Source organism: Hemiscyllium ocellatum, chromosome 10, assembly GCF_020745735.1.
Source record: "Hemiscyllium ocellatum isolate sHemOce1 chromosome 10, sHemOce1.pat.X.cur, whole genome shotgun sequence".
In the NCBI taxonomy this organism is placed as follows: domain Eukaryota; kingdom Metazoa; phylum Chordata; class Chondrichthyes; order Orectolobiformes; family Hemiscylliidae; genus Hemiscyllium; species Hemiscyllium ocellatum.
The window spans coordinates 81,455,133-81,479,274 of record NC_083410.1 but is presented as its reverse complement, the minus strand read 5'-3'; the positions used below and the strand labels follow the sequence as shown (position 1 = coordinate 81,479,274).

At 39.8% G+C, this 24,142-nt stretch overlaps 1 protein-coding gene across 1 annotated transcript in view; it reads left to right on the top strand.

The window, feature by feature from the left end:
• The window catches only part of LOC132819572 (plasminogen-like), an 82,601-nt gene that overhangs the window by 15,911 nt on the left and 42,548 nt on the right, over positions 1 to 24,142 (top strand). The window contains 5 exon segments of the mRNA XM_060831141.1: positions 931 to 1,070; positions 7,541 to 7,661; positions 14,506 to 14,624; positions 20,956 to 21,118; positions 21,379 to 21,500. Coding sequence (XP_060687124.1) covers positions 931 to 1,070; positions 7,541 to 7,661; positions 14,506 to 14,624; positions 20,956 to 21,118; positions 21,379 to 21,500 — 665 coding nt within the window.

Genomic DNA, 24,142 nt, shown 5'->3' with positions numbered 1-24,142 from the left:
AAGTCAACTCCTAATTGGAAATACTGATGAATCCAAACACTTGATGAAGTACTATCAAAGTAGTGAGAAATCTAAAGCTGATGGGGTGGAATTATGCTGCATAATGTCAGAGTGAGAGAATGAGGGTGTTTGGTGCTGTCAATGTCAACAGGTTAACACCTCCAAATCAATATGAATATAGTGGAATTAATTAATTTTATAAGAACATTTTATGCCCCAATATTGAGAAGAGTCAGCTTTATTTCAGTGGTAGCACTGTTTCCTCTGACTAAGAAGATAGTGGATTCAATCACCCCAGTTGATCCTCAGGAAATATTCGACCATTAAGAGGTTCTACCTTTCCTAAAAGATTTTAAATCAAGGTTCTATTTCCCTATTTCACCTACAGGTTATTTTGCTTTTATGTGCATTTTGTTAACACAAATTCGCTGTAACATGATTGACGAATTGGGGACACTATTTCTGAAGGGCAAACTTTTAAAACTTGTGTTGGCTGTAAAGTGCTTGCATCACCAACACTTAAAGAGCAGTTTCTAAAGAGTGATGTTCTTATAACACAGGGTTGCACAAGAACCCAACCATCATGTTATAGAAGATGTCAAAGCAAAAGATCTAATTATACTATTTGAACAAGCTAAAGCAGGCTATCTGGGCTTTTACTATATTGCTGTTACAGGAGCTAACTGTATGCAAATTGGTATCATATTTTCCTTATTAGAGTCATGACTACGATTCAAAAATTACTCGTTGGATTAAAGCACTTTAACACAAATTGAGTAAGTGAAAGCTACTATGTAAATGTTCAAGTTATTTCTTGTTTTTTGTTCAAATTTTGCTCCAATTCTCCATGCCAAATACAGATTGTCTTCAACTGAATTATTTTTCTTAAGGTGACTTTGTTGATAATGAATAAACTTCTTCTTTTAACAGTTACACCCCAGAGACTAGCCCGTATGCTGACCTGAAAGAAAACTACTGTAGAAATCCTGACAATGATAGCTCAGGGCCCTGGTGCTACACTCAAGATGTGAATAAACGCTGGGAATACTGTCAGATAGAAAATTGCAAAGGTATTGTCATGTGGAGCATAACAGTTGAATTAATATCTGAATGTTCAGCCATGACAAAAGAAACAACAGATACCAAACTGGCTTCACAACAGAAGACAAAGAATAGGGTTGAGGATGCTCAGATTAGTGGGAGGCTGGAACTAATATTCTACATGCATTAGTTGTCCATTCAAAAATTGAAGAAACATTTCAAAGTTTGCAGATGGCAGCGAATTGCAAATGGTAAAATCTGGCAAATGGTAGAATTTTTAAAATTTATTCATTTGTGAGATGTGGCCATTGATGGCTGGCCAACATTTATTGCCTGTCCTTAGTTGCCCCTTGAGAAAGTGGTGGTGAGCTTACTTTCTTGAACCACTGCAGTCCATCTGCTATGGGGTTGACCCACAATGCCAATAGGGAGGGAATTCCAGGATTTTTATCTCAGAAGTGGGACTGTAGAGTCAAGTGTTTTCCTGATGTTGCAATCTTGTTTCCACCTGGGCATCGCCTGCCCATGCTGTTTTCACAATGCTAGAAAGAACCACCATGTCCACTGCCATTGACTGCTTTCATCATGTTACTGATGATTGAGAGTGGACTGATGGGGTAGTAAGTGGGCAGTTGGATTTGTCCTGCTTTTTACATACAGAGCATATCATTGGAAAGTTTTCACATTTTTGTGTGGATAGTAGTATTGTAACTGTACTGGAACAACTTAGTAGGGGCCAGGTGTATTCAGCACTTTCAGTTCCTCTCCTCAGTCCCAAGCTCCTCCATATACCTTTGAATCTCCATAACCACTTATTATCCCATTGGCTTCACATTTCCCTCTTGTATAATCCAAATATTCTATGCTTACTCTCCTAATATTTACTTTGGACAGAATCAATGACCCTATAATGTTACTGGGAAATCTGTTAGATACTCATGAAACTGTCAACATAAAGAAGTCTTAACATAGTTGTGAATAAAGATAGGATAGGGCCATGGGTTAAGGTGCTAAACTGGAGAAGGGTCAATTGTGGGGCCAATAGACAGGATCAATTTGGTAAATCTGTTTGAAGAAAAAGGAACGACTGGCAAATGTGAGGCTTTTAAAAGTTTGATATCAAGAGCCTAGGGACAGTATGTCAAGGGCTATTGAGGCTCTGGTTAGGAAAAAGAAGAAGGCATACATTGGGTTTAAGCTATTGGCTCAAATGAATCCCTAGATGACAATAAAATGTGTGTGAGGAAAATCATGAGCAAAAAGAGGGTAGAGATGGATCTGGCAGATAAGGTTAAAGATAAGCCCGAGAGATTCTATAGTTTTATTAAGAGTAAAAAGGAGGTTAGGGAGAGAATAGATCTCTTTAAAGATCAACATGGCTGTCTAATGGGGGAGATTTTAATGAATATTTCTCCTCAGTGTTTACTGAGGAGAGAGTCATGGATGCTAAGGAAATAAGGGAAACAAGTGAGGATGATTTGGACCACATACATATTACCAGAGAGGAGGTGTTTGCAGCCTTAAAGCACATAAGGTGGATAAATCACCTAGGCCTGATCAAGTCCATCCTCATATGTTGTGGAACAGTAGGAAAGAAATGGCAGAGGCCCTACAGAGATTTCTGCTTCATCTTTAGCCACTAGCGAAGTTCTGGAATACTAGAGGATGGCTAATGTTGTTCCATTATTTAAGAAATGAAGCAAAGACAAGCAGGGAACTACAGGGCAGTGAGCCTAACATCAATGATAGGCAAGTTGTTGGAGAGGATACTGAGGGATAGGATCAACTAACATTTGGATAGTCAAGATCTGATTAAGGATAGTCAACATGGATTTATGTGTGGGAAGTCATGTCTGACAAATCATTTCGAGTTTTTCAGAGGTAATCAAGAGGATAGATGAGGGTAGGGCTGTGGATGCTGTTTATATGGACTTTAGTATGGCATTTGATATGGTCTTTCACAGCAGGCTAGTCATAATGGTTAGGTCGCATGGAACTCAAGGAGAGCTAGCTAATTGGATTCAAAATTAGCTTGATGTTAGGAAGGAGAAGGTGATGGTTGAAGGCTTTTTCTTGGACTGGAGGCCTGGGACTAGTGGTGTTTCACAGGGGTCGTGCTGTGACCTTTGTTGTTCATTATTTAAATAAATGATCTGGATGTGAATGTACAAGGCATGATTAGGAAGTTTGCAGAAGATACAACATTAGAAGGTACCATTGATAGTGAAGGAGGTTATCAAAAATTACAGAAGGACCTTGATCAGATGGGGAAGTGGGCTGAGGATTGGAAAATGCAATTCAATACAGACAAGTGTAAGGTGTTGCACTTTAGAAAGTCAAACTAAGGTAAGACTCATACACTGAACGGTAATATCCTGAGGAGTGTTGTGGAACAGAGGGACCTAGGAGTACAAATGCATAGTTCTTTGAAAGCGGTATCACAGGTAGACAGGATGGTGAAAAAGGCATTTAGCATGCTGGCCTTCATCAGTCGAGACATTGGGTAGAGGAGTTGGGATGCTATGTTACAGTTGTATAAGTCGTTGGTGAGGCTGCACTTGGAGTATTATGCATAGTTTTGGTCACCCTGTAATGGGAAAGACATGGTTAAACTAGAAAGAGTGCAAAGAAGATTTACGAGGATGTTGCCAGGACTACTAGGCCTGAGTTATAGAGAAAAGTTGGCCAGGATAAGACTTTATTCCTTGGAATGTAGGTGAATGAGGGGAGAACTTATTGAGGTGTTTTAAATTATAAGGGGCATAGATAGGATGAATGCATATTCCCAGGGATGGAGAATTAAAAATGAGAAAGCATAGGTATAAGGTGAGCGGGGAAAGATTTAAGAAGTACCTGAGGGGCAACTTCTTCATGCAGGGAGTGGTGCATAGAAGGAATTTGCTGCCAGAGAACGTTGTTGAGGCAGGAACAATAGCAACGTTTAAAAAACATTTGGATGGGTACATGGATGGGAAGGGTTTGGAGGGATATGAAACAAATGCAGGCAATTGGAACTAGCTGCGTAGGCATCATGGTCAGCATGGACCAGTTTGGACTGAAAAGCCTATTTCCATGTCGTATTACTCTATGATTTTATGACTCTAAGAAGCCATTCAAAATCCTCTTCAAAACCATAGATCCTATTAAATCTGTTAATTAAATAAACATCAGTTCAAATTCCAATTAATAAAACCTAATCTTCTTAGCTGCTTAGAAAATTAGCAATATAAAACCAACCATTCAAAAATGTCTTCAATAGGGCTCAATTCAAATAATCACTCATAAAACTGTAACTCAAAGCCAAACTCACCATTCCCTTGACAGACATTTCAACATTCTATGCTGGGCTGAATCATTTAATGAGGGTATGGAAGCTAGCCAAGTTTATATAATGGGGTCTCATTACACAACCTGGTCAACAAAGCCTCCAGACCAAACACATTAAGCCGATTTCAAGTAATAGAGCAGATGATTACTTGTACCCAGTTATGCCTGTCTCTTTGTAGGTGACATGACGTATTCTTTATTCCAGTCCTACTCAGGGCCCCCACCCACAACACTTTCTCCAGTACATCAGTGATATCAGTTGTGCTGCCCCCACCCTCCCTCATTCGAAATTGGAAAAATTAATCAATTTTGCTTCCAATTTCCACTTTGCCCTTGCCTTTATCAGGTCTATCTCTGACTTCTTAATCCCTTCCTTGACATCTCTGTTTCCATTTCTGAGGAAGGGCTGGCTACCGATATCCATGACAAACCCACTGACTGCCACAGTTACCTCAAATGTACAACCATGTGCTTTGCTTCCTGTCAGGACTCCACCCCGTTCTCCAAGCTTCTCTGTCTCATTTGCATCTGTTGTGATGTCACCTTCCATAGGGGGCGGCCATAGAAATGTCTACCTTACTCCTCAAATGATGATTACAACAACTGTGGTTGATAGGGTTTTTTAATTGTGTTTGACCCATCTCCCATACTTCTGTTCTCACCCTTTCTCTTCCCTTGCACAACAATGATAGGGTCCCCATTTATCACACAGCAGCCTCCGCATCCAAAGGATCAGAAGCTGCTATTTTGGTGAACTCCAGCCATGACCAGACACACATTCCCTTCCCTCCATTGTTTGATTTCCACAGGATTATTCCCTTTCAGACACCCTGGTCTACTCCTCCTCCACTCCCAACACCTCCCCACACTCCCGTTGCCCCTTCCTTTGCTTATGTAAAAGGTATAACATGTCCCCATTTACCTCATCCTTCATCATTATCTAAGACCCTAGACATACCGTCCAGGTGAAACAGCGATTTATCTGTACTTCAGTTAGTCTAGTGTATTGTATTGGCTGTTCACTATGTGGTCTCATTGACATTGGGGAAATGAAACACAGATTGGCGACACTTTGCAGAATAGCCTCTGACCCCAAGTCTTCAGTTGCCTACCACTTCAACATATCACTATGTCCCCATGACAACATTTCCACAGCAGGCCTGCTGCAGTGTTTCAGTGATCCCCAGTGCAAGCTTGAAGAACACAACATCTCATTTTTGGGGACCTTGCAGCCTCTAGAGGTCAAAATTGGGTTCAGTAACTTGAGAGCCATATTTTGTCCTTTCATGTTTTTTAACCACCCCACACCTGGTCCTGTCATGACATGGGTTGCTTTCAGCACAGCCAACCCATTCTCTCCAAGACTCAACTCTCATTATAACTTGTGCAGCTTCTCCTCAGTCCTGGTCTACTATTAATCATCTCCTCATTTGTCTACTCCTTTCATATCTCTCTCTTTGGGCTCCATCGCCACCTATCTGCTCACTTCTACTCCAACACACCTTGTCAACTTTGACTTCAGCCACACAGATGCTACCAAACCTGCCGAGTTTCACCAGCAACTTCTGTTTTTTTTTGTGTGCTCACCTGTACTGTTGCCTCAAAATGCTGAACAAAGAACTGAATTGTCACTCAAAGAAAAAAAATCAAATCACAGCAGAAGATTGACACATCAGAATTATAATCACAAAACTCTTAAATGTAGAAGAGTACATTTTCCAATGGATAAAGTTCTTTAATGTATCCAAACACTTTCTATATAGTGGTCTATTTAAAGGTTTATTAAACTTATCATTTCTAAGCAAATTTCTATAACATATTAATGATTGAAAGCATAGTTAACCTACCATGCATCATTACATAATGACAAGTAGAATTGTCATCACCTTTTGAACTTGACTGTCTTAACTGACCCCAGACTAGGCTACATGATAGTACACAACTTCTCTGAGATACCATGAACCATGTCTCCTGTCAAATGAGCTAAATTCCATGGAAACAGCAGATGCATGTGGCAATGGGGAAGGCAAGGATATGATTGCTGCAAGTGGATTCAAAACCGACACCTTATCCAAGGGTTATAAGAATCCCACATGACTGGAATAGAGGTGGAAATATATAGGAATCAGATTCCTCTCTATGTTTTAATTCTGTCTGCCTTAATTCTAAGATGCAAGGATGCATGACTATATATGACTCTATGTAATGATATTGATCCCATGTTCCTACTCAGGAATGGTGCTGGCAGGGAGGCAAGTCAGAGGCTGGTCTCCTACACTGTAGCACTTCCTCTGGCAGGTGGAAGCAGGGAAGTAACCTGATCACATTTTTCACCAGGATGCTCAATATTGAGAGGAATATTTCTGATCAATTTGAATTGAAGAAGTGCAATACTCCTAAATACTAACTTGCAACAATGTGGAATAGATTTAAACTACAATGACAGCTTGCCATTTCCCATGAGTGACGCTTGACAGTCCTTGACACCAGCAAGTCAGAACTGGATTTTTCAAATGGACGTTACCTCATGAAAAATCAGTTGTAAACCTTCTTCTATCATCCATTTGTATATGTCAACATGCATGGCTCTGCCACTTGATCTTGATATGCCTATAAAATAGTGACTTCTGTTTACAGTTATGGTTAAATTTAATTTTAGGGTTAGTTAAACAAAACAAGAGGACAACATTTTAAAATTAGAATTTTAAATTTGGAATAATGTCAGGTTACACAATAGGGTGGCGGACATTTGGAATTTTCGTTTGCCAACAAGCTGTGGATCCTGGGTTAATGGAGATATTAAAAACTGACATTAACATATTGTGTTAGGTGTCTGATGTGGGGCTCACGGAGGCTAAAGGGCCCACATTTTCCTATGTTTCTACAAGACTATATCCCTTTAAGCATCTCTATTGATTCATACCTTTATTTCAGTGAAAATCAGTCAACTCTATAGTACAATCAGAAAGGCACTATGTTATGTAGTTGAAAGGTTACTAAGAACTTTGGACTGATCTCTCCCAAGGTAGAATTTGGAGATTTTGTTTACCAGTAATGGCATTTCATTATTAAACAAATAAATGGTTCTCAATATTTTGCTGCACACTTGTATAACACTGCTCCTTGGCTGCAGAATAGTAGTGCCATCTGCTAATTGACATTTTGATTACAGAGGAGTGCATGTTCTGCAGTGGTGAGAATTATCGTGGCAAAATTTCCCAAACAGTGGATGGTGTCACATGTCAGCGCTGGGATTCACAAACACCTCACCATCATGAATACACCCCAACCACGTAAGTAAGAGAATGAGGCAATAATCCAAAATCTGTACTTTACTCTCTTGTTTTTGATTACTCAGTATCGTCACATGGAGTAAAGCTCCTGACCTCACTCTGAACAAAACACACAAATATTTGCTGAATATGAAGTCTGGACCTTAATTAATTAAACTGTAATAATTTGTGTTATGTTCCCATTACAGGCCGCTAATATTTAAAGGAAACCTGAACACCTATTTTTAATTAATGGAACCATTGACATGAGATTCCACATTTCGAAATAAAAATCAAACTTGTGGTATATAAAAGTCCTAATCAAATCAAGGACAATAAGAGTAACATTGTAGCTTTAAAATTTATTCTACTACCTACTTTCCATTTTACAAGATCTTTAAGGTTTGTTCACTTTCCCTGGACTAACACAAAAAATGTGTCACCATTCTGAATAAATCACTGATCTCTTCAATTTTCTAGATATTTGAGAAAGTGCAAGTTTTCATGGTACTTCTTCTAACAGCTGTTAACTAAGTGGTCTGACATTTTTTCTTAAAAACCACGTGATGAGATACCATAGCTGCAGCGTGGGAAACCCCATCATCCTGCACACTGGCTTAAAATATTAGCAAACAATCTTGGCTTTCAATAGTCAGCTACTATGGTTCCACACAGCACTCAAGCTGAATACTGTTAGAATCCCATCTGTGATAAGATGAACTGGATTACTGAGAGGCTTACTATAGGTTTCTTCCTCTAGCTTCCAGTTCAACAAATCTTAGTCATTGTTCTCCTTTCCAACTTTGTCTCTTAAGAAATATCAATAGATCTTCCATCTCCTGCACTTACACCAGTGGATCTAGCTTTATGTCTCAACTTTCAAGGACATGGTGTTACTTGATAAACTAGTTAGCAGGGTTACATCACATGGAATCCAGGGGGAGCTAACCAGTTGGATACAAAATTGGCTTGCAGGTAGGAGACAGAGGGTGGTAAAGGGTTGTTTTTCAGACTGGAGGCCTGTGACCAGCTTTTTGTCAATTATATAAATTATTTGGATGCAAATATAGAAGGTATAGTTTGTAAGTCACCAAAGTTGGTTACTTGGAGGAGAGTGAAGAAAGATATCTCAGAGTACAACGACATCTTGATCAAATGGGCCAATGGGCAGAGGAGTGGCAGATGGAGTTTATTTTACATAAATGTAAGGTGTTACATTTTGGTAAGGCAAATTAGGACAGGATTTATACAGTTAATGGTAAGGCCCTGAGGACTGTGTCTGAACAAAAAGACCTAGGGATGCAGGTATACAGTTCATCGAAAGTGGAGGTGCAGGTAGACAGGGTGGTGAAGAAAGCATTTGGCATGCCTGCCTTCATTGATCACTGCATTGGAGTTGGGATGTCATGTTGTGGCTGTCCAGGACACTGATTAGGCTGCTTTTGGAATTTGCATTTAATTTCAATCTCCCTGCTATAGGAACGATGTTGTTAAACTTGAAAGGATTCAGAAAAGATTTATAAGGATGTTGCCAGGATTTGATCTATAGGGAGAGGTCGAATAGACTAGGGCTTGTGTACTTGGAGCATCAGATGCTGAGGGATAGAGTGAACAGTCAAGGTTTTTTCTTTCCCCAGGGTGGGGGAGTCCAAAACTAGAAGACATAGATGTAAGGTGAGATGGGAAAGTTTTAAAAAGGACCGGAGGAGCAACCTTTTCATGCAGAGGGACATGATTGTATGGAACGAGCTGCTAAAGGAAGGAGGCATTGCGTCAATTAAAAGGCATTTGGACAGGTACATAAATAGGAAGGGTTTAGAGGGATATGGGCCAAATGCTGACAAATGAGGCTACCAATTTAGGATATCTGGTCAGTGTGGACAAGTTGGACCAAAGGATCTGTTTTGTGTTGTATTACAATATTGCCTCAGGCAACTGTCTGTGTGGAGTTTGCACATTCTCCCCACGTCTGCATGGATTTCCTTTGGGTGCTCCAGTTTCCTCCCACAATCCAAAGATGTGCAGGTTAGGTGAATTGGTCATGCTAAATTGCCTGTAGTGTTGGTGAAGGGGTAAATGTAGGGGTTTGGGTGGGTTGCTCTTCGGAGGGTCGGTGTGGACTTGTTGAGCTGAAGGGCCTGTTTCCATACTGTAAGTAATCTAATCTAATCTGTAAGTAATCTAATATGACTCTATGACCTGCAAGTTTTTAAACAGGCTTTGAAATAAGATGACAGGAGTCCACTGCCTTCCTCTAGTCCCCCGTCTTCATTATTCACAACATAAATTTAAATGTTTATCCAGATATCAATAGTGCTAATTATACATTTTATCAATATTATAGTTAGAATTTTACAACAATCCATCAACCAGGGTATCTTTCAGAAACAACAAGATTATTGATTGATTGTTTAACCACGATTTATTTGGCAAAGAAGTAGCATTTGAAAATTTGAAATAAAAAAGTATAAATAACTAAATCCACACAAGAAAGTTTCTCTGCTGAGATTCACTTAATAGTTGGCCAATAATTGATAGTTCTCAAGGCAAAAGGTGAAGGAGTAGAATGTTCAGGTAGCTCTCAGTCTGGCATTCTGGCACATGTGGTCAGGGTACGAGATGTGTAAAGTTGTCCCTGGCATCTATGAATATGTAGTTGTTCACAAAATATTGGAACAAACTCCCTGCAATGCTTTTTTCCCTGAAAGCTCCTTGATCAATGTTCCAGGTATCACACTGGATGCACAAATAGAGCTTCTCTCAGAAATAAGAGACGTTGAGCTGGGAAGCTTCCGTTCTTCAACAGGCTAGGTGTCAATTCGCACTGCATCAAAAGCTTTGTTTGAACATTATCTAACTTTATGATAGTCATAAAACTCACAAAGGGACTTCCAGCAAGCAAGGTCAGAAATTAGCTGAAACCATGCTGTTTCTAAGATCTGCCTTGTTAAAAAAATGCTCTAATGCGTAACCTTAAAAACTTCAGCTGTTCATAGAACCTGAAATAAAACAGATTTCCCATTATCCTTCAAAACTTAGGTCCTCATAACAATTTCAAAGTCTTTTAATTGCTTTTTCAAAAATAATAAGTACTGCCTGCTCACTGTGCCCTTAGTCAATTCAAAAAACAGGTTCAAATCTTACTATACTACTTGATGAGATTTAAATTCAATTAATAAATCTAATCTCAGCAAGGGGACCATGAAACTGTCAGTGACTCATTTTAAAATAGGCAGCTAGTTCACAAATTCCCCTTTAGAGACAGAAGGTTGCTTTTTTTTTACCTCATCTGCAAGTATGATTTTATACACAAAATAACTTCTAACTGGCTTCCAAAGTGGCCTAGCAGTTCAAGGGAATAATAAGGAATGGACAACAAATATTGACTTTAAGTGAAGTCCACATTCTGTTTTGTAAAAAAAAATGTTTCTTAGCAAGGGATTTGCCAGAGTTGTGCTGGACGCAAGCAAAGAGTGAAGATGAGCAATGTTTGAGAGACTACTTTGGCAGCATCTGTGGTGGAGCTGGGCTACTGCAACAGAGAGATCAGGAAGAAATGTAATAGAAGGACTTTTGCAGCAATGGGATGGATATGGGACAACAGCAGGAATGAGAGATGCAGATTGATCCTAGGTTGCTTGTATCAATTACAACTCAAAATGGGACCACAGGAAATTTTGAGGGTGAGCTTATTGAGGGGATGGTGGGAGTGCTATCCTTGACTGTTCACTGATTCAACTCAAACCAGCTCCATTCCCAACAATTGCATAAATTTAATTTACGTTAGTCTACTTTCAAACATTCCTCATCATATTTCCATTTTAAGATTGTAAATTAGATAAAGAAGTGAATTAATGATAATATTTTGTTGCAATCCCAATACAGGAACCATAAACCAAAACAACTAAATTTACTCAATGATCTTCAAACAATATTTCACTTTTGCAAATTTACTTTAATTACATTTGCAATACCATGTAAATGATAAATTTACATTTCCATCTGAATTATCTTTTAATAGTCAAAGTCCTTGAGAAAATTTGTAGCTCAGGTTATGGATGAGATTGTTGACTTTGTTGCTGAGCTGATAAATTTGTTTGCAGTCATTTTGTCACCATACTAGGTAATATCATCAGTGCACCTCTGGTGAAGCATTGGTGTTCTGTCCTGTTTGCTATTTATGTGCCCTGGTTTGCTGAGGTAGGTAGTATTATTTCCAGTTTTGTTTCTTAGCGGTTGGTATATGGGGTCTAAATCCACATGTTTGTTAATGGAGTTCCAGGTTGACTGTCATGCCTTCAGATATCACCAGCAAGGCTCACATCTACTCTCACTAAGGTCACATCGGACCTGATAGCATAGCTTTCAGAATTCATTCTCAACTAAACAAATAACCTTTCTCAATATGCAATCTGATCCTCTGATTCAAACACTCAGTTCTTTGGCATGTCTAAGGTATTCACACCTGTTAGGATTCAGTTGCTTACTCTGTCCTGCTACAACACCCTTTTGTATCTGCATCTATGTAGTCATAGAGTCTGAGAGATATACAGCACAGAAACAGACCCTTTGGTCCAACTCGTTCATGCCGACCAGATACCTTAAATAAATCTAAACCTATTTGCCAGCATTTGGCCCATATCCCATTAAACCCTTTCTATTCATATACCCATCCAGATGCCTTTTAAATGTTGTAACTGTACCAACTCCACCACTTCCCCGGCAGCTCATTCCATGTACGCACAACCATCTGTGTGAAAAAGCTGCCGCTTAGGAGCCTTTTAAATCTTTCCCCTCTCACCGTAAACCTATGCTATCTAGTTCTGGACTCCCCAACCCCAGGAAAAAGACCTTGTCTATTTATCCTATCCATGCCCCTCATGATTTTATAAATCTCTATAAGGTCACCCCTCAGTCTCTGGGGAAAACAGCACCAACCTATTCTGCCTCTCCTTGTAGGTCAAACCATCCAACCCTGACAACATCCTTGTAAGTTTTATCTAAACCCTTTCAATTTTCACAGCATCCTTCCTATATCAGGGAGACCAGAATTGAACACAATATTCCAGAAGTGGCCTAACCAGTATGGTTGCAACATTACCTCCCAATTCCTGAACTCAATGCACTGACCAATAAAGGCAAGCATACCAAATGCCTTCTTCACTATCCTATCTACCTGTGACTCCACTTTCAAAGAACTGTGAACCTGCACTCCAAGATGTTTTTGTTCAGCAACACTCCCCAGGACCTTACCATTAAGTGTATAAGTCCTGCCCTAAGTTGCTTTTCCAAAATGCAGCACCCCATATTTATCTAAATTACATGCCATCTGCCGTTTCTAGGCCCATTGGTCCATCTGATCAAGATCCCACTGTACTCTGAGGTAACCTTCTTTGCTGTCTTCTAGACCTCCAATTTTGGTGTTATCTGCAAACTTACTAACCATACCTCCTATGCTCACATCCAAATCATTTATATAAATGAAGAAACGCAGTGGACCCAGCACCAATCCTTGTGGCATACTGCTGGTCACAGGTTCCAGTCTGAAAAGCAACCCTCCACCACCGCCCTCTGTCTTCTACCTTAAAGCCTAACTTCTGTATCCAAATAGCTAGTTCTCCATATATTCTGTGTGATCCAACTTTGCTAACCAGTCTACCATGAGGAATCTTGTTGAGTGCTTTACTGAAGTCCATGTAGATCATGTCCATTGTCTGCCCTCATTAATCCTCTTTGCTACTTCTTCAAAAAAACTCAATCAAGTTTGTGAGTCTTAAAGTATGGAAACTGGTCGTTCAGCCCAACACATCCATGCTGACCAGGTTTCCTATCCTGAACTAATCTTGTATACCTGTGTTTGGCCCAGATCCCTCCAAACCTTTCTTATCCATGTACCTATCCAAACGTATCTATTTAACTGTAACAATTGTATCCACATCTACCACTTGCTCTCGTAGCTCATTCATGTGTGATGATCCCCTCCTGCTTACACCTCTACCTTGTGCTTGCCAGCCACAGGAAATCTGCTCTTATCTTCCTTCTGTGGATATTGCTTCTTGGTAATGGCTGGAGCAGACTTTTTTATTATACAAGAAAAATATAATGCAACCCTTTAGAATTGATCCAAATTCCTAGAGGTCTTTTTAAAAATTTTATGACAAACAATTTGAGATTGTAAAGAAATTGTTATTTTTTCTTTCTGCACTGTTTCTGAGTTAAAGCTCATCACAATTTAGAAATCAGGAATACTTGTTTAATTAATTCTTAATAGTTAGAAATATTATTGTGTGAGAACTTTGTTCAAAATATAACTGCAATTGCTAACTAGCCTGTCGTGTGTATATAAAATGATGCAGGACATTAAGTTACACTACCTTTGTCAATATTGTTGCATGCCTACTACTTTAAAATTCTTATTCATGTATTTAAATACCTCCATTTTTGTTTCTACATTTTCTCTTCCAGCCTTACAACTCTCAACCATTTCTGGCCCCTGCACAAACGAGACTAATATTCCCTGAGCAACCACACCTTTAGTTATTCAGATATTTAGCTTTTTCCTGTCTGACCTCCCTTAAGACACTCTGTAAGCTAACAGTTTGACCAGGCGTTTGCTCACGTGTCCTAATACTGCCTATCCTGTGACTCGGCAGCAATTATTTTCTGATAATCATCTGACGAACACTTTGGGATATTTTGTGTAAAAGGCCTGTATAAAGTCCAAGCTGTAGTTATTGTGAGCAATATTTAAAATTATTACATTTTTGTAAACAGCATTTTCCTGAGCGCATAGTGCAAGCCTCATAGACACATTGCTATTCATTAGCAAGGTTTTCTCACTGGAAATAAAAGTAAGGACCTTCAGTTTTCCAGATAAATATTTCGAGGAGAACTACTGTCGCAATCCTGATGGAGAACCCAGGCCATGGTGTTTTACAACTGACATCCAAAAGCGATGGGCATTCTGCAATGTTCCACGTTGTAGTAAGTTTTTCATTTTCTTCGTGGGTTCTTGAGGATTTGGCTTCAAGGTGAATTAGCATGCTGTTATTTTACTTTTAGGATGTGGTAATTTGATCTGAACACGTTTAATAGATGCAAGTTTCCTTCTATTGACTTGTACTGTTCCATATTTACTGCAATACTGAACAAAGTGCTAGATTGTTGAAGATGCTGTTGTCAAATGAGATATTGAACCTTGGGCCCCCTCAGGTGAACATTAAAGATTCTATGGTAGTACTTTAGTTCACAATAGTTCAAGGTGGGTACACTGCTCTCCTCACTTCCATTCTGAAACATGCTCTAATAAATGTCAAAACCAATGATTCCTCTATTGTTTCTTCAGAAATCACCTGATATTCAATTCCACTAAATTATTTTTTGTTACTACTGATTTAATGTCCCAAAAGAAATGATAGTTAAATGTCTGATACACTTTTTTTGGTGTGATGCATGAGCAATCAAATCAAGCCAAAGAAAATTTCTGAATTCTATTGTGAAAATTTCTGCTTATCCTATTTGGTGCTATCACTGTAGCTCAGTGCCTCAAGATTTCCTTAACATAAAGTTGGTTCAGATTAACATTAGGAGAAAGTGAGGACTGCAGATGCTGGAGATCAGAGCTGAAAATGTGTTGCTGGAAAAGCGCAGCAGGTCAGGCAGCATCCAGGGAACAGGAGAGTCGATGTTTTGGGCATGAGCCCTTCTTCAGAAATGAGGAAAGTCCTCATTCCTGAAGAAGGGCTCATGCCCGAAATGTCGACTCTCCTGCTCCTTGGATGCTGTCTGACCTGCTGCGCTTTTCCAGCAACACATTTTCTGCTCAGATTAACATTAGGAAAAATGAAATGATTAGTAAAACTTTGAAGTCAACAATGGATATTGTCTTTTCACTACTGAGGATAAAATGTGGGAAATTAATACATAAAAGGAATTTTCCATGGAATTTCCCAGTTATTATCCAGGCTAGACCCCCACAAAACATTTAAGAAAGTAGCCCGGCCCCTATCTTTGCTGGTTGTTTTAAGCAGGTATAAGGTGGATATTCCGGGATTGATGCAGCTGGCCCAACCACTTAGCTTTAAAGAAAACAGATTTTATTTGCAAGATTACCAAATGAACAAACACAAAAGCGAACAGAATATAGAATAGCTTAACTAGTTAAAAACTCCATCAAATCTATCGCAACTGAGTGATATTTTTCCAAATACTTGCAACAATCCCATAAACATCCCTTGGTAGAAAAGGAAAAACCTAACAGGAGAGCAAGAGATGGCAGAAAGATTCAGCAGAGAGTACCTTCTCTTATGAAGCTCTTTCTTTGATCAACTGCCTCAAAACTGACTGACTGCTTGCTCTGAATGGCCAGACTGCTAAAACCCAACCAAACCAAGCCAGAGAAAAGCTGAGCTGAGAGAACTTTCATTGTACAAATGTCTTTTTAAACTTAAAAGCTTCTTCAGATAGATCAAGCCAGATCAACTCTGCCTCGTACAACACTTCTGAATAAAAACCAAAGACAAACACCAGCTTGTTAAAGGAACAGCATCGTCACAGTTTGTCCAAGTTGTGTTACACACCGTTTTTGCTCCGGCACCCTATTACTTGTTACACAGTTAGGGAAAATTACATATGAGAAAGTTAGAAATTAAGGTAAAGAATGAAGGAAAGAGCCATTCTATCTTGCCTTTCCTGTCCTACAAGTTTCCCAAAGCATTGCAATGGCCCTGAACTGCACTCTTAGTTATCAGATATTTTGCATGCAGCAAGACTATAAAAGGCCACAGTGAGTTGTATGTTCAGTTAGTCTGTCTTGCTGGTGGTAATTGAAAATTAACAGAGCAGTGAAATTTATCATTACTTCTCAAATAAACAGTGCAAAACATTGTCACTGCTGCACTTTGTATCAGAGTCAAAAAATGTGGTGCTGGAAAAACAAGCCAGTCAGGCAGCATCCGAGAAGCAGGAGAATTCCTGATGTCGACCTTATGCTCAAATCATTGACTCTCCTGCTCCTTGGATGTGATCTGACTGCTGTACGTTTTCAGCACCACACTTTTCGACTCTGATCTCCAGCATCTGCAGTCCTCACTTTCTCCCTGCACTTTGTATCAGCCTGGACACAATATAATCACATGTAGGAACCTTTATTTGCCTGACTCTGAATCACACCTTCTTGTTTTTGACTACTGGCTGATCATTAAACTTTGTTTAACCCCATGACTCCATCCTGGAACAAAGAGTCAGAGAGTTGTAGAACTTTACATCACAGAGATATCTGGTCCAACATGTCCATGCTGACCAGATATCCTAAATTAATGTAGTCCCATTTTCCAGCATTTGGCCATATCCTTATAAACCCTTCATATTCATATACCCATCCAGATTACTTTTAAATGTTGTAATTTTACCAACCTCAACCACTTCCTCTGGCAGCTCATTTCATACACACACCATCTTCTGTGTGAAAAAGTTGCCCCTTAGGTCCCTTTTACATCTTACCCCTCTCACCTTAAACCTATGCCCTCTGGTTTTGGACTCTCCCACTCCAGGGAATAGACTTTAGCTATTCAGCCTATCCATGCCCCTCATGATTTATAAACCTCTATAAAGTCACTCCTCAGCCTCCAATGTTCCAGGGAAAATAGCCCCAGCCGATTCAGCATCTCCAAATAGCTCAAATCCCCTAACCCTGCCAACATCCTTGTAAAACTTTTCTGAACCTTTTCAAGTTTCACTACATCCTTCCTAAACCTGGAAGACCAGAACTGTATGCAGTATTCCAAAAGTGACTTAACCAATGTCCTATGCAGCCAAACATGACCTCCCAACTCAATGCACTAACCAATAAAGGCAAGCATACCTAAAGCCTTCTAAAAGTGTCAACTCTACTGCAACCCTAACCTATTCATTTTCCCTGTACCCCTCACCAATCATCTGAACCACGGGTCTCAGCTCCAGACATAGCACAGATATGATTGTAAGGTATCACAATGCTTCCCACAATCTTTCAGATTACATCGCCCTATCTGCCTTACCATTCCAATCAAAACGTACTCATTTATTTAATTAGTTAATTAATTTTAGTTGAATTGATTATTTTAGTTTTAAATATTTTCAAACCAGTGTTACTACAGACCTCTGGAGCCTGTGGGACTTGAACTGGGACTCCGGGTCCAGAAGTAGGGAAACTACCACAGCACTACCCATACCCTCTCTTTTAGTTTTATTGATTGATTGATTTATCTAGTTTAAGTTATTAATTTAGTAATTTAAGTAAAGCGATAACAGGCTAGTTTCCTAGCTTATAGATAAATGAAAACTATCCATTAGCTCTAGGAAAAAACATTTAAAATTTACTTTTACCATTCTCTGCAGAGAATTCCCACATTTACCAGTTTCTTAACCTGAGCACGCTCTTAACAAAATAATTTTACAACCACTTTATAATCTACACTGTCTTTAAAAGTTGTTCATTGACAGGCAAAAGTGCAACTGAGTAATTTATAATTCCAATTTACCTCTGCAATATTCTTATTCCTCTCTGCTGAAACTGGCCATTCTGCAGTTAATCGATTTTGGTCAACATGGCCCCTTGTTCTTTCCTGCAGATGACCTAAACATTATAGTACAATATCAGTGTTCTTACCTTTTCTCCTAACTTTGCTTGATCCATCTCATTTCCCAGAGCCCAATCCTTCAGTACCTCATTCATCATTGACAGAAACAAGGGTGCCTTTTACAGATGCCATCAGAATATTTGGAGGTGGAGAGGAGAATGTGAAATAAACAAGAGATGGGATTTATAATCATCTTGATAGGAATAAGTTGATTATAGATTGTCAACACAGTTTTGTGAAGGGTAGGTCGTACCTCACAAACCTTATTCAGTTCTTTGAGAAGGTGACCAAACAGGTGGATGAGGGTAAAGCGGTTGATGTGGTGTATATGGATTTCAGTAAAGTGTTTGATGAGGTTCCCCATGGTAGGTTGTTGCACAAAATACGGAGGCATGGGATTGAGGGTGATTTAATGGCTTGGATCAGAGATTGGTTAGCTGAAAGAAGACAGAGGGTGGTGGTTGATGGGAAATATTCATCCTGGAGTTCAGTTACTAGTGGTGTACCAAAAGGACCTATTTTGGGTCCACTGCTGTTTGTCATTTTTATAAACGACCTGGATGAGGGCGTGGAAGGATGGGTTAGTAAATTTGCGAATGACACCAAGGTCAGTGGGATTGTGGATAGTGCTGAAGGATGTTGCATGTTATAGAGCTGGGCTGAGAGTTGGCGAATGGAGTCTAATGCAGAAAAGTGTGAGGTGATTCACTTTGGAAGGAGTAACAGGAATGCAGAGTAGTTGCACGATTCTTTATAATGTAGATGTACAGAGAGATCTTGGTGTCCATGTACATAGATCCCTCAAAGTTGCCACCCAGGTTGATAGGGCTGTTGGGAAGGCACACAGTGTGTTAGCTTTTATTAGTAGAGGGATTGAGTTTCGAAAGCATGAGGTCATACTCCACCTGTATAAAATTCTGGTGCCGCCACACTTGGAGCATTGCGTGCAGTTCTGGTCACTGCATTATAGGAAGGACATGGAAGCTTTGTAGAGGATTCAGAGGAGATTTACTAGGATGTAAAGGGAAGGTTGAGAGACTTGAGTTTGTTTTCATTAGAGAGAAGAAGGTTGAGAGGTGACTTAATTGAGACATATAAGATAATCAGAGGGTTGCATCCGGTGGACAGTAAGAACCTTTTTCCTCTGGTGCTGGCTAGCATGATGGGACATAGCTTTAAACAGAGCGGTGACAGACATAGGAAAGATGTCAGAGGTAGTTCCTTTACTCAGAGAATAGTAGAAATGTGGAATGCGCTGCCTGCAACATTTGTAGACTCGACAACTTTAAGAGCATTTAACTGATCATTGGATAGGCATATGGATGAGAATGGAATAGCGTAGGTTAGATGAGCTTCAGATTGGTTCCACAACATCAAGGGCAGAAGGGCAGGTGCTGCACTGTAATGTTCTATGTTCTATGTCCAATCCAATTCTTTCCTGCCAGCCCTTGAGCTATTCATCAAAATAAGCTATGCGGATAAGGCATTAGATAGCCCATTTACCCTTTAGCTTATTGAGGCCTTTCATTGGCCAATCAATGGCCAGTTAAGGGACTCATCTGCCACCACAACAATGTTGTGTGCAGCAGGGTTTGATAAGATGATAGAAGTCAGCCTAACAGGCTTCACATATAAGACAAAAGCTGAGATTGAAAAGGGTACCTCCTTTGGCGTGTCCCAGTACCACTGAGGGCAACTGCCCAAGATGGCAATTCATCCCCTCCACCCCCTTTGTCCTTTTGTCCTTTATCACTCTTATTACTAGTGCATCTGATTCGCCTTTGACCAGCCTCCAACTCCCCCCCGTGTCTAAATTCTGCCTTCTCAGAACTCCTTGTAGTTCCAACAATGGCTATTATATAAGTCTTGACAGGATGCAAATGGGTGTGGCCAAGGGTATATGAATCATAGAATTCCAACAGTTTGGAAAGAGGGGCCATTCAGTCCAGCTGGTCTGCAAAGAATTTCCCATTCTGGCCTGGCTTCCCCCAATGCATCTCCATGAGCCTGGATTTACCATGGCTAACCCACCTAATCTGCACACTACAGAACAATTTAGCAAGGCCAATCCACCTAACTTGCACATCTTTGGACTGTGGGAGAAAACTGGAACACCCACAAGGAACCCACACAGACACAGGGATAACATGCAAACTCCACATAGAAAGTCACCCAAGGCTGGAATCGAACCCAGGTCCCAGGCACTCTGAGGCTGCAGTATTAACCACTGAACTACCGTGCCACCCTTCATCAATTCAGTTAACTGTACATATACATCTCTTCCTTAGATAATGATTATCCACAGTAGAGGATGTAGAACAGCACCAGAACTTCCCTGGTGCTATATCTGAGAGTGGGATCATAACAACCATACCCATGACAGCACTGCAGTATTCTGCAATGTTCTGTAACATTTCACTATCCTTAAATCCAACACTTTTCATTTATAATAATCTGCATTAAGTTTTGGTGCTCCAGTTAAAAAAATATGAGGCCAGAGCATGTTTAAATAAATGCTTGAACAAAGTTTTAAAAGTTGTAGCCCAGTATGACTCAGTTCTGTTCTGTCCCCACTGTGCTTTGCTTCAGAAAACTGGAAACAAGTTAATCCATTGTACCACCATGTTGCACAAACACTAACATAACTGCAGAAACCCTGTAGGATAAATATTATAATTGTCCTGTATCTGTTGAAGGTGCAGAGCCTCCTGATATTGAAGTGGAGACAGAGTGCTACACAGGAACAGGTCAAAAGTATCGTGGAGCCATATCGACCACTATTTCTGGTAAAATTTGTCAAAGATGGGATACTCAGTTTCCACACATGCACTCAAGAACACCAGAGAACTACCCCTGCAAGTAAGTAAATGTTAGTAGCCCTTGTTTAATGTACTTTTCACCATTATCCCATTTGACAGGATAGATTTAAACTACTTGCATGGGCCATGCAGTAAGATTGTTGATTTGTTCGAAGTTATGGGGCCATAACATTTTCAAAAAGACTTAGACTCTCCATTCCTTTGTATATATGCTAATCATGAGATGAAACCAGTTGCACACTGAAAACAGTATAATATTTCTTTCTGGTGATTAACAAAATTGCTGTGTTTTTTTTTAAGAGGACTAGAAGGTAATTACTGCAGGAACCCAGAAAATGAAAAGGAACCCTGGTGTTACACCACCAATCCAAATACAAGATGGGAATATTGCCAAGTACAAAAGTGTGACCATCTACCTCCAGGTAAAATCTTCATGGTTCCATAGAGTGATCAGCTTCATATTATTGGACCTCCTATTAACCCTTCACTAAACTGTTTGCTGCTTTGCTCACTTCTCTATGCAATTATTACCAGAAATCTATTTACCATTTCGAGACTCTTTTCTCCAAACCTTAGTCTGTTTCTAGTTTTCATATTTTTGTTTGCACAAAGGGCTGACCTTTATTGTGCTATTAACGCCTAATGTAGGCATGTTTTTATTTCTTTTGTATTACATTAACATGCTCTTTGCCATTATGTTTTCAGTATTTAATTTTCCCTAACTACACGTCGTTCTGCTATAACGTGACAGTTGTGTTCCTGTGCAATCTCACGTCATAGAAAATCTCACTATGGAAAACTGCTATCGAAAATCGTGCTGTAGAAGATCACTGATAGGAAATCACTATATCTGTTCAATAAAAACTTCACAATATTCCAAGCAATATCTACAACTCGTCGAGTTATAGCCAATTTGCACTGATCAAACACACATTATAGCAGAACACCTATATCTTTGATCCTCACTTTTCTTCAACCTGACCATCCCAACTTTTTCAACAGCTTAAACATAACCCCATTGTTACTTTATTTTACCACTTTAAATTGTGCCCCCTGCTTCTAGACTCCCAAACAGGGAAAATATTTTATTTGATCCACTCTGTCTATCCTTTTAAGTATTTTGTAGGTTTCAATGCGATACAAGCCCTGTTTGCTAAATCTCTCTTTATTGACAGTCTTCCATTCCAGGAACCTTTGTTGCACTCTCTCTATGGCAATAATATCCTTCCTGTGGTAAGGAGACCAAAACTACACACCGTACTCTATGATGCTGTCTAACCAAGCTTCTATGCAATACTTCAAACCTCAATACTCCTGTATGCAAATCCACTTTCATTATCCTTCCTAGCAGCTTGCTGCACCTGCAGATTAATCTTCAATAATTTGTTGACAACGGCACTTTTCAGCCCCTTTGTAATCCACAGTTTCTAACTGAAAGACATTTGAGCAGGGGCATGAGTAGGAAAGGTTTAGAGGCATATTGAACAAACACAGGTTAATGGAACTAATTTAGTTTGCAAGACTTGTCAGCAAGGAAAAATTGGACCGAATGCTCTGTTTCCATGCTATACGACTCTATGTCCATTAAAGGAGCTCACTGCACATCTGGTTCTTCTACCAAACTAGATCGTTTGTCACATTATATTCCATCTCCTATATTCTTGATCAGTAACACAGCATATACAAAGCCTCCTGAAACCACTTCATATCTTCTTTACAAGACACATTCCTGATTAATATTGTATTATCAATAATTTTTGAAATATTACATATGGTCCCTGCATCTAGATATTTTCTGATCAACCTATTCAGAGATGTTGTTGTAAACTTCTGGTGCAGTTGAGACTTGAAGGCAGGCCTCCTGATGCCAAGGTAGGGACATTTTCACAATGCCACAAGAACTCCTTGGTCCCCATACCCAAATCATTGACAAATATCATAGGGGTGGCATGGTGGCACAGTAGTTACTGCTGCCTCACAGTGCCAGAGACATAGATTCAATTCCTGTCCTGGGCAACTGTCTGTGTGGAGTTTGTACATTCTCCCTGTGTCTGTGTGCGTTTCCTCCAAGTGCTCTGGTTCTTCTCCCACAGTCCAAAGATGTGCAGGTTAGGTGGATTGGCCACAGGAAAATGCAGGGTTTCGAGGATAAGGTAGCCTGCTGGAGTTAGATTTGTGTGGGATACTCTTTGGAGGGTCTGTGCAGGAGCTTTGGGCGGAATGGCCTTTTTCTGGACTGTAGGGATTTTACGATTAAAGGACCAATATGATAACAGTCAAGGTAAAGATGCTGTGAGCTTGGAGGTAGCAGTTAAGTGAATGAGTACTAAGCGAGCATGCAAGCCTGTTCCAGTCTGTGAGTAGAGTTCCTGCACCTGTGCACCAAGTCATTTAGCAGCTGCTTTTCATTATTAGATGTCAATGCACCTGACAATGGGAGTCTGTGCTTGCCAAGCTTCTGCAGTGGGTCAGAGAGTGGCCGTGATGGTTGTGAGCAGTTTTCAAGTGTTGGTTGCCAATGACCATTGATGAGGGTCGTGGTACCTGGTGCCTCTGGATTGTCCTTTCATCCCTTGGCAAAATTATAAAATTCCAGTGAAATGCTCCCAACATTGAGGTAGGCCTCACTGGATCCCTCATCTGATTCTGCCTTAACTTTCACAGTTGTCAACATTGCTCAGACCCATATTAGATCCTGCTCAATGTCAAATTCTATCATGTTGTGGCCACTCATCCAAAAGAGTTCTTTCCCAACAAGTTTATTAATTGGCTATTTTCCATTTCAGAAGACTAAATCTAAAATAGATTAGTTTACCCATTCTCTAAACAGATTGACGTCACCCATGATCACTGTGTTGCGCATATAATGCACCTCTCTCATCTCCTGATTTATATTATGGCTCATAGTATCACTATTAATTACGGCCTTTAAATAAATCTAACCAAAAACTTTACTCTCAATTTGGATTACCCCTCAAGTTTACATCCCATGACTAGTGAACAAGAACTGGTGCATACAAGATGGTCTGAATTGCCTCCTGCACTGTAACACATTCTTCTCATC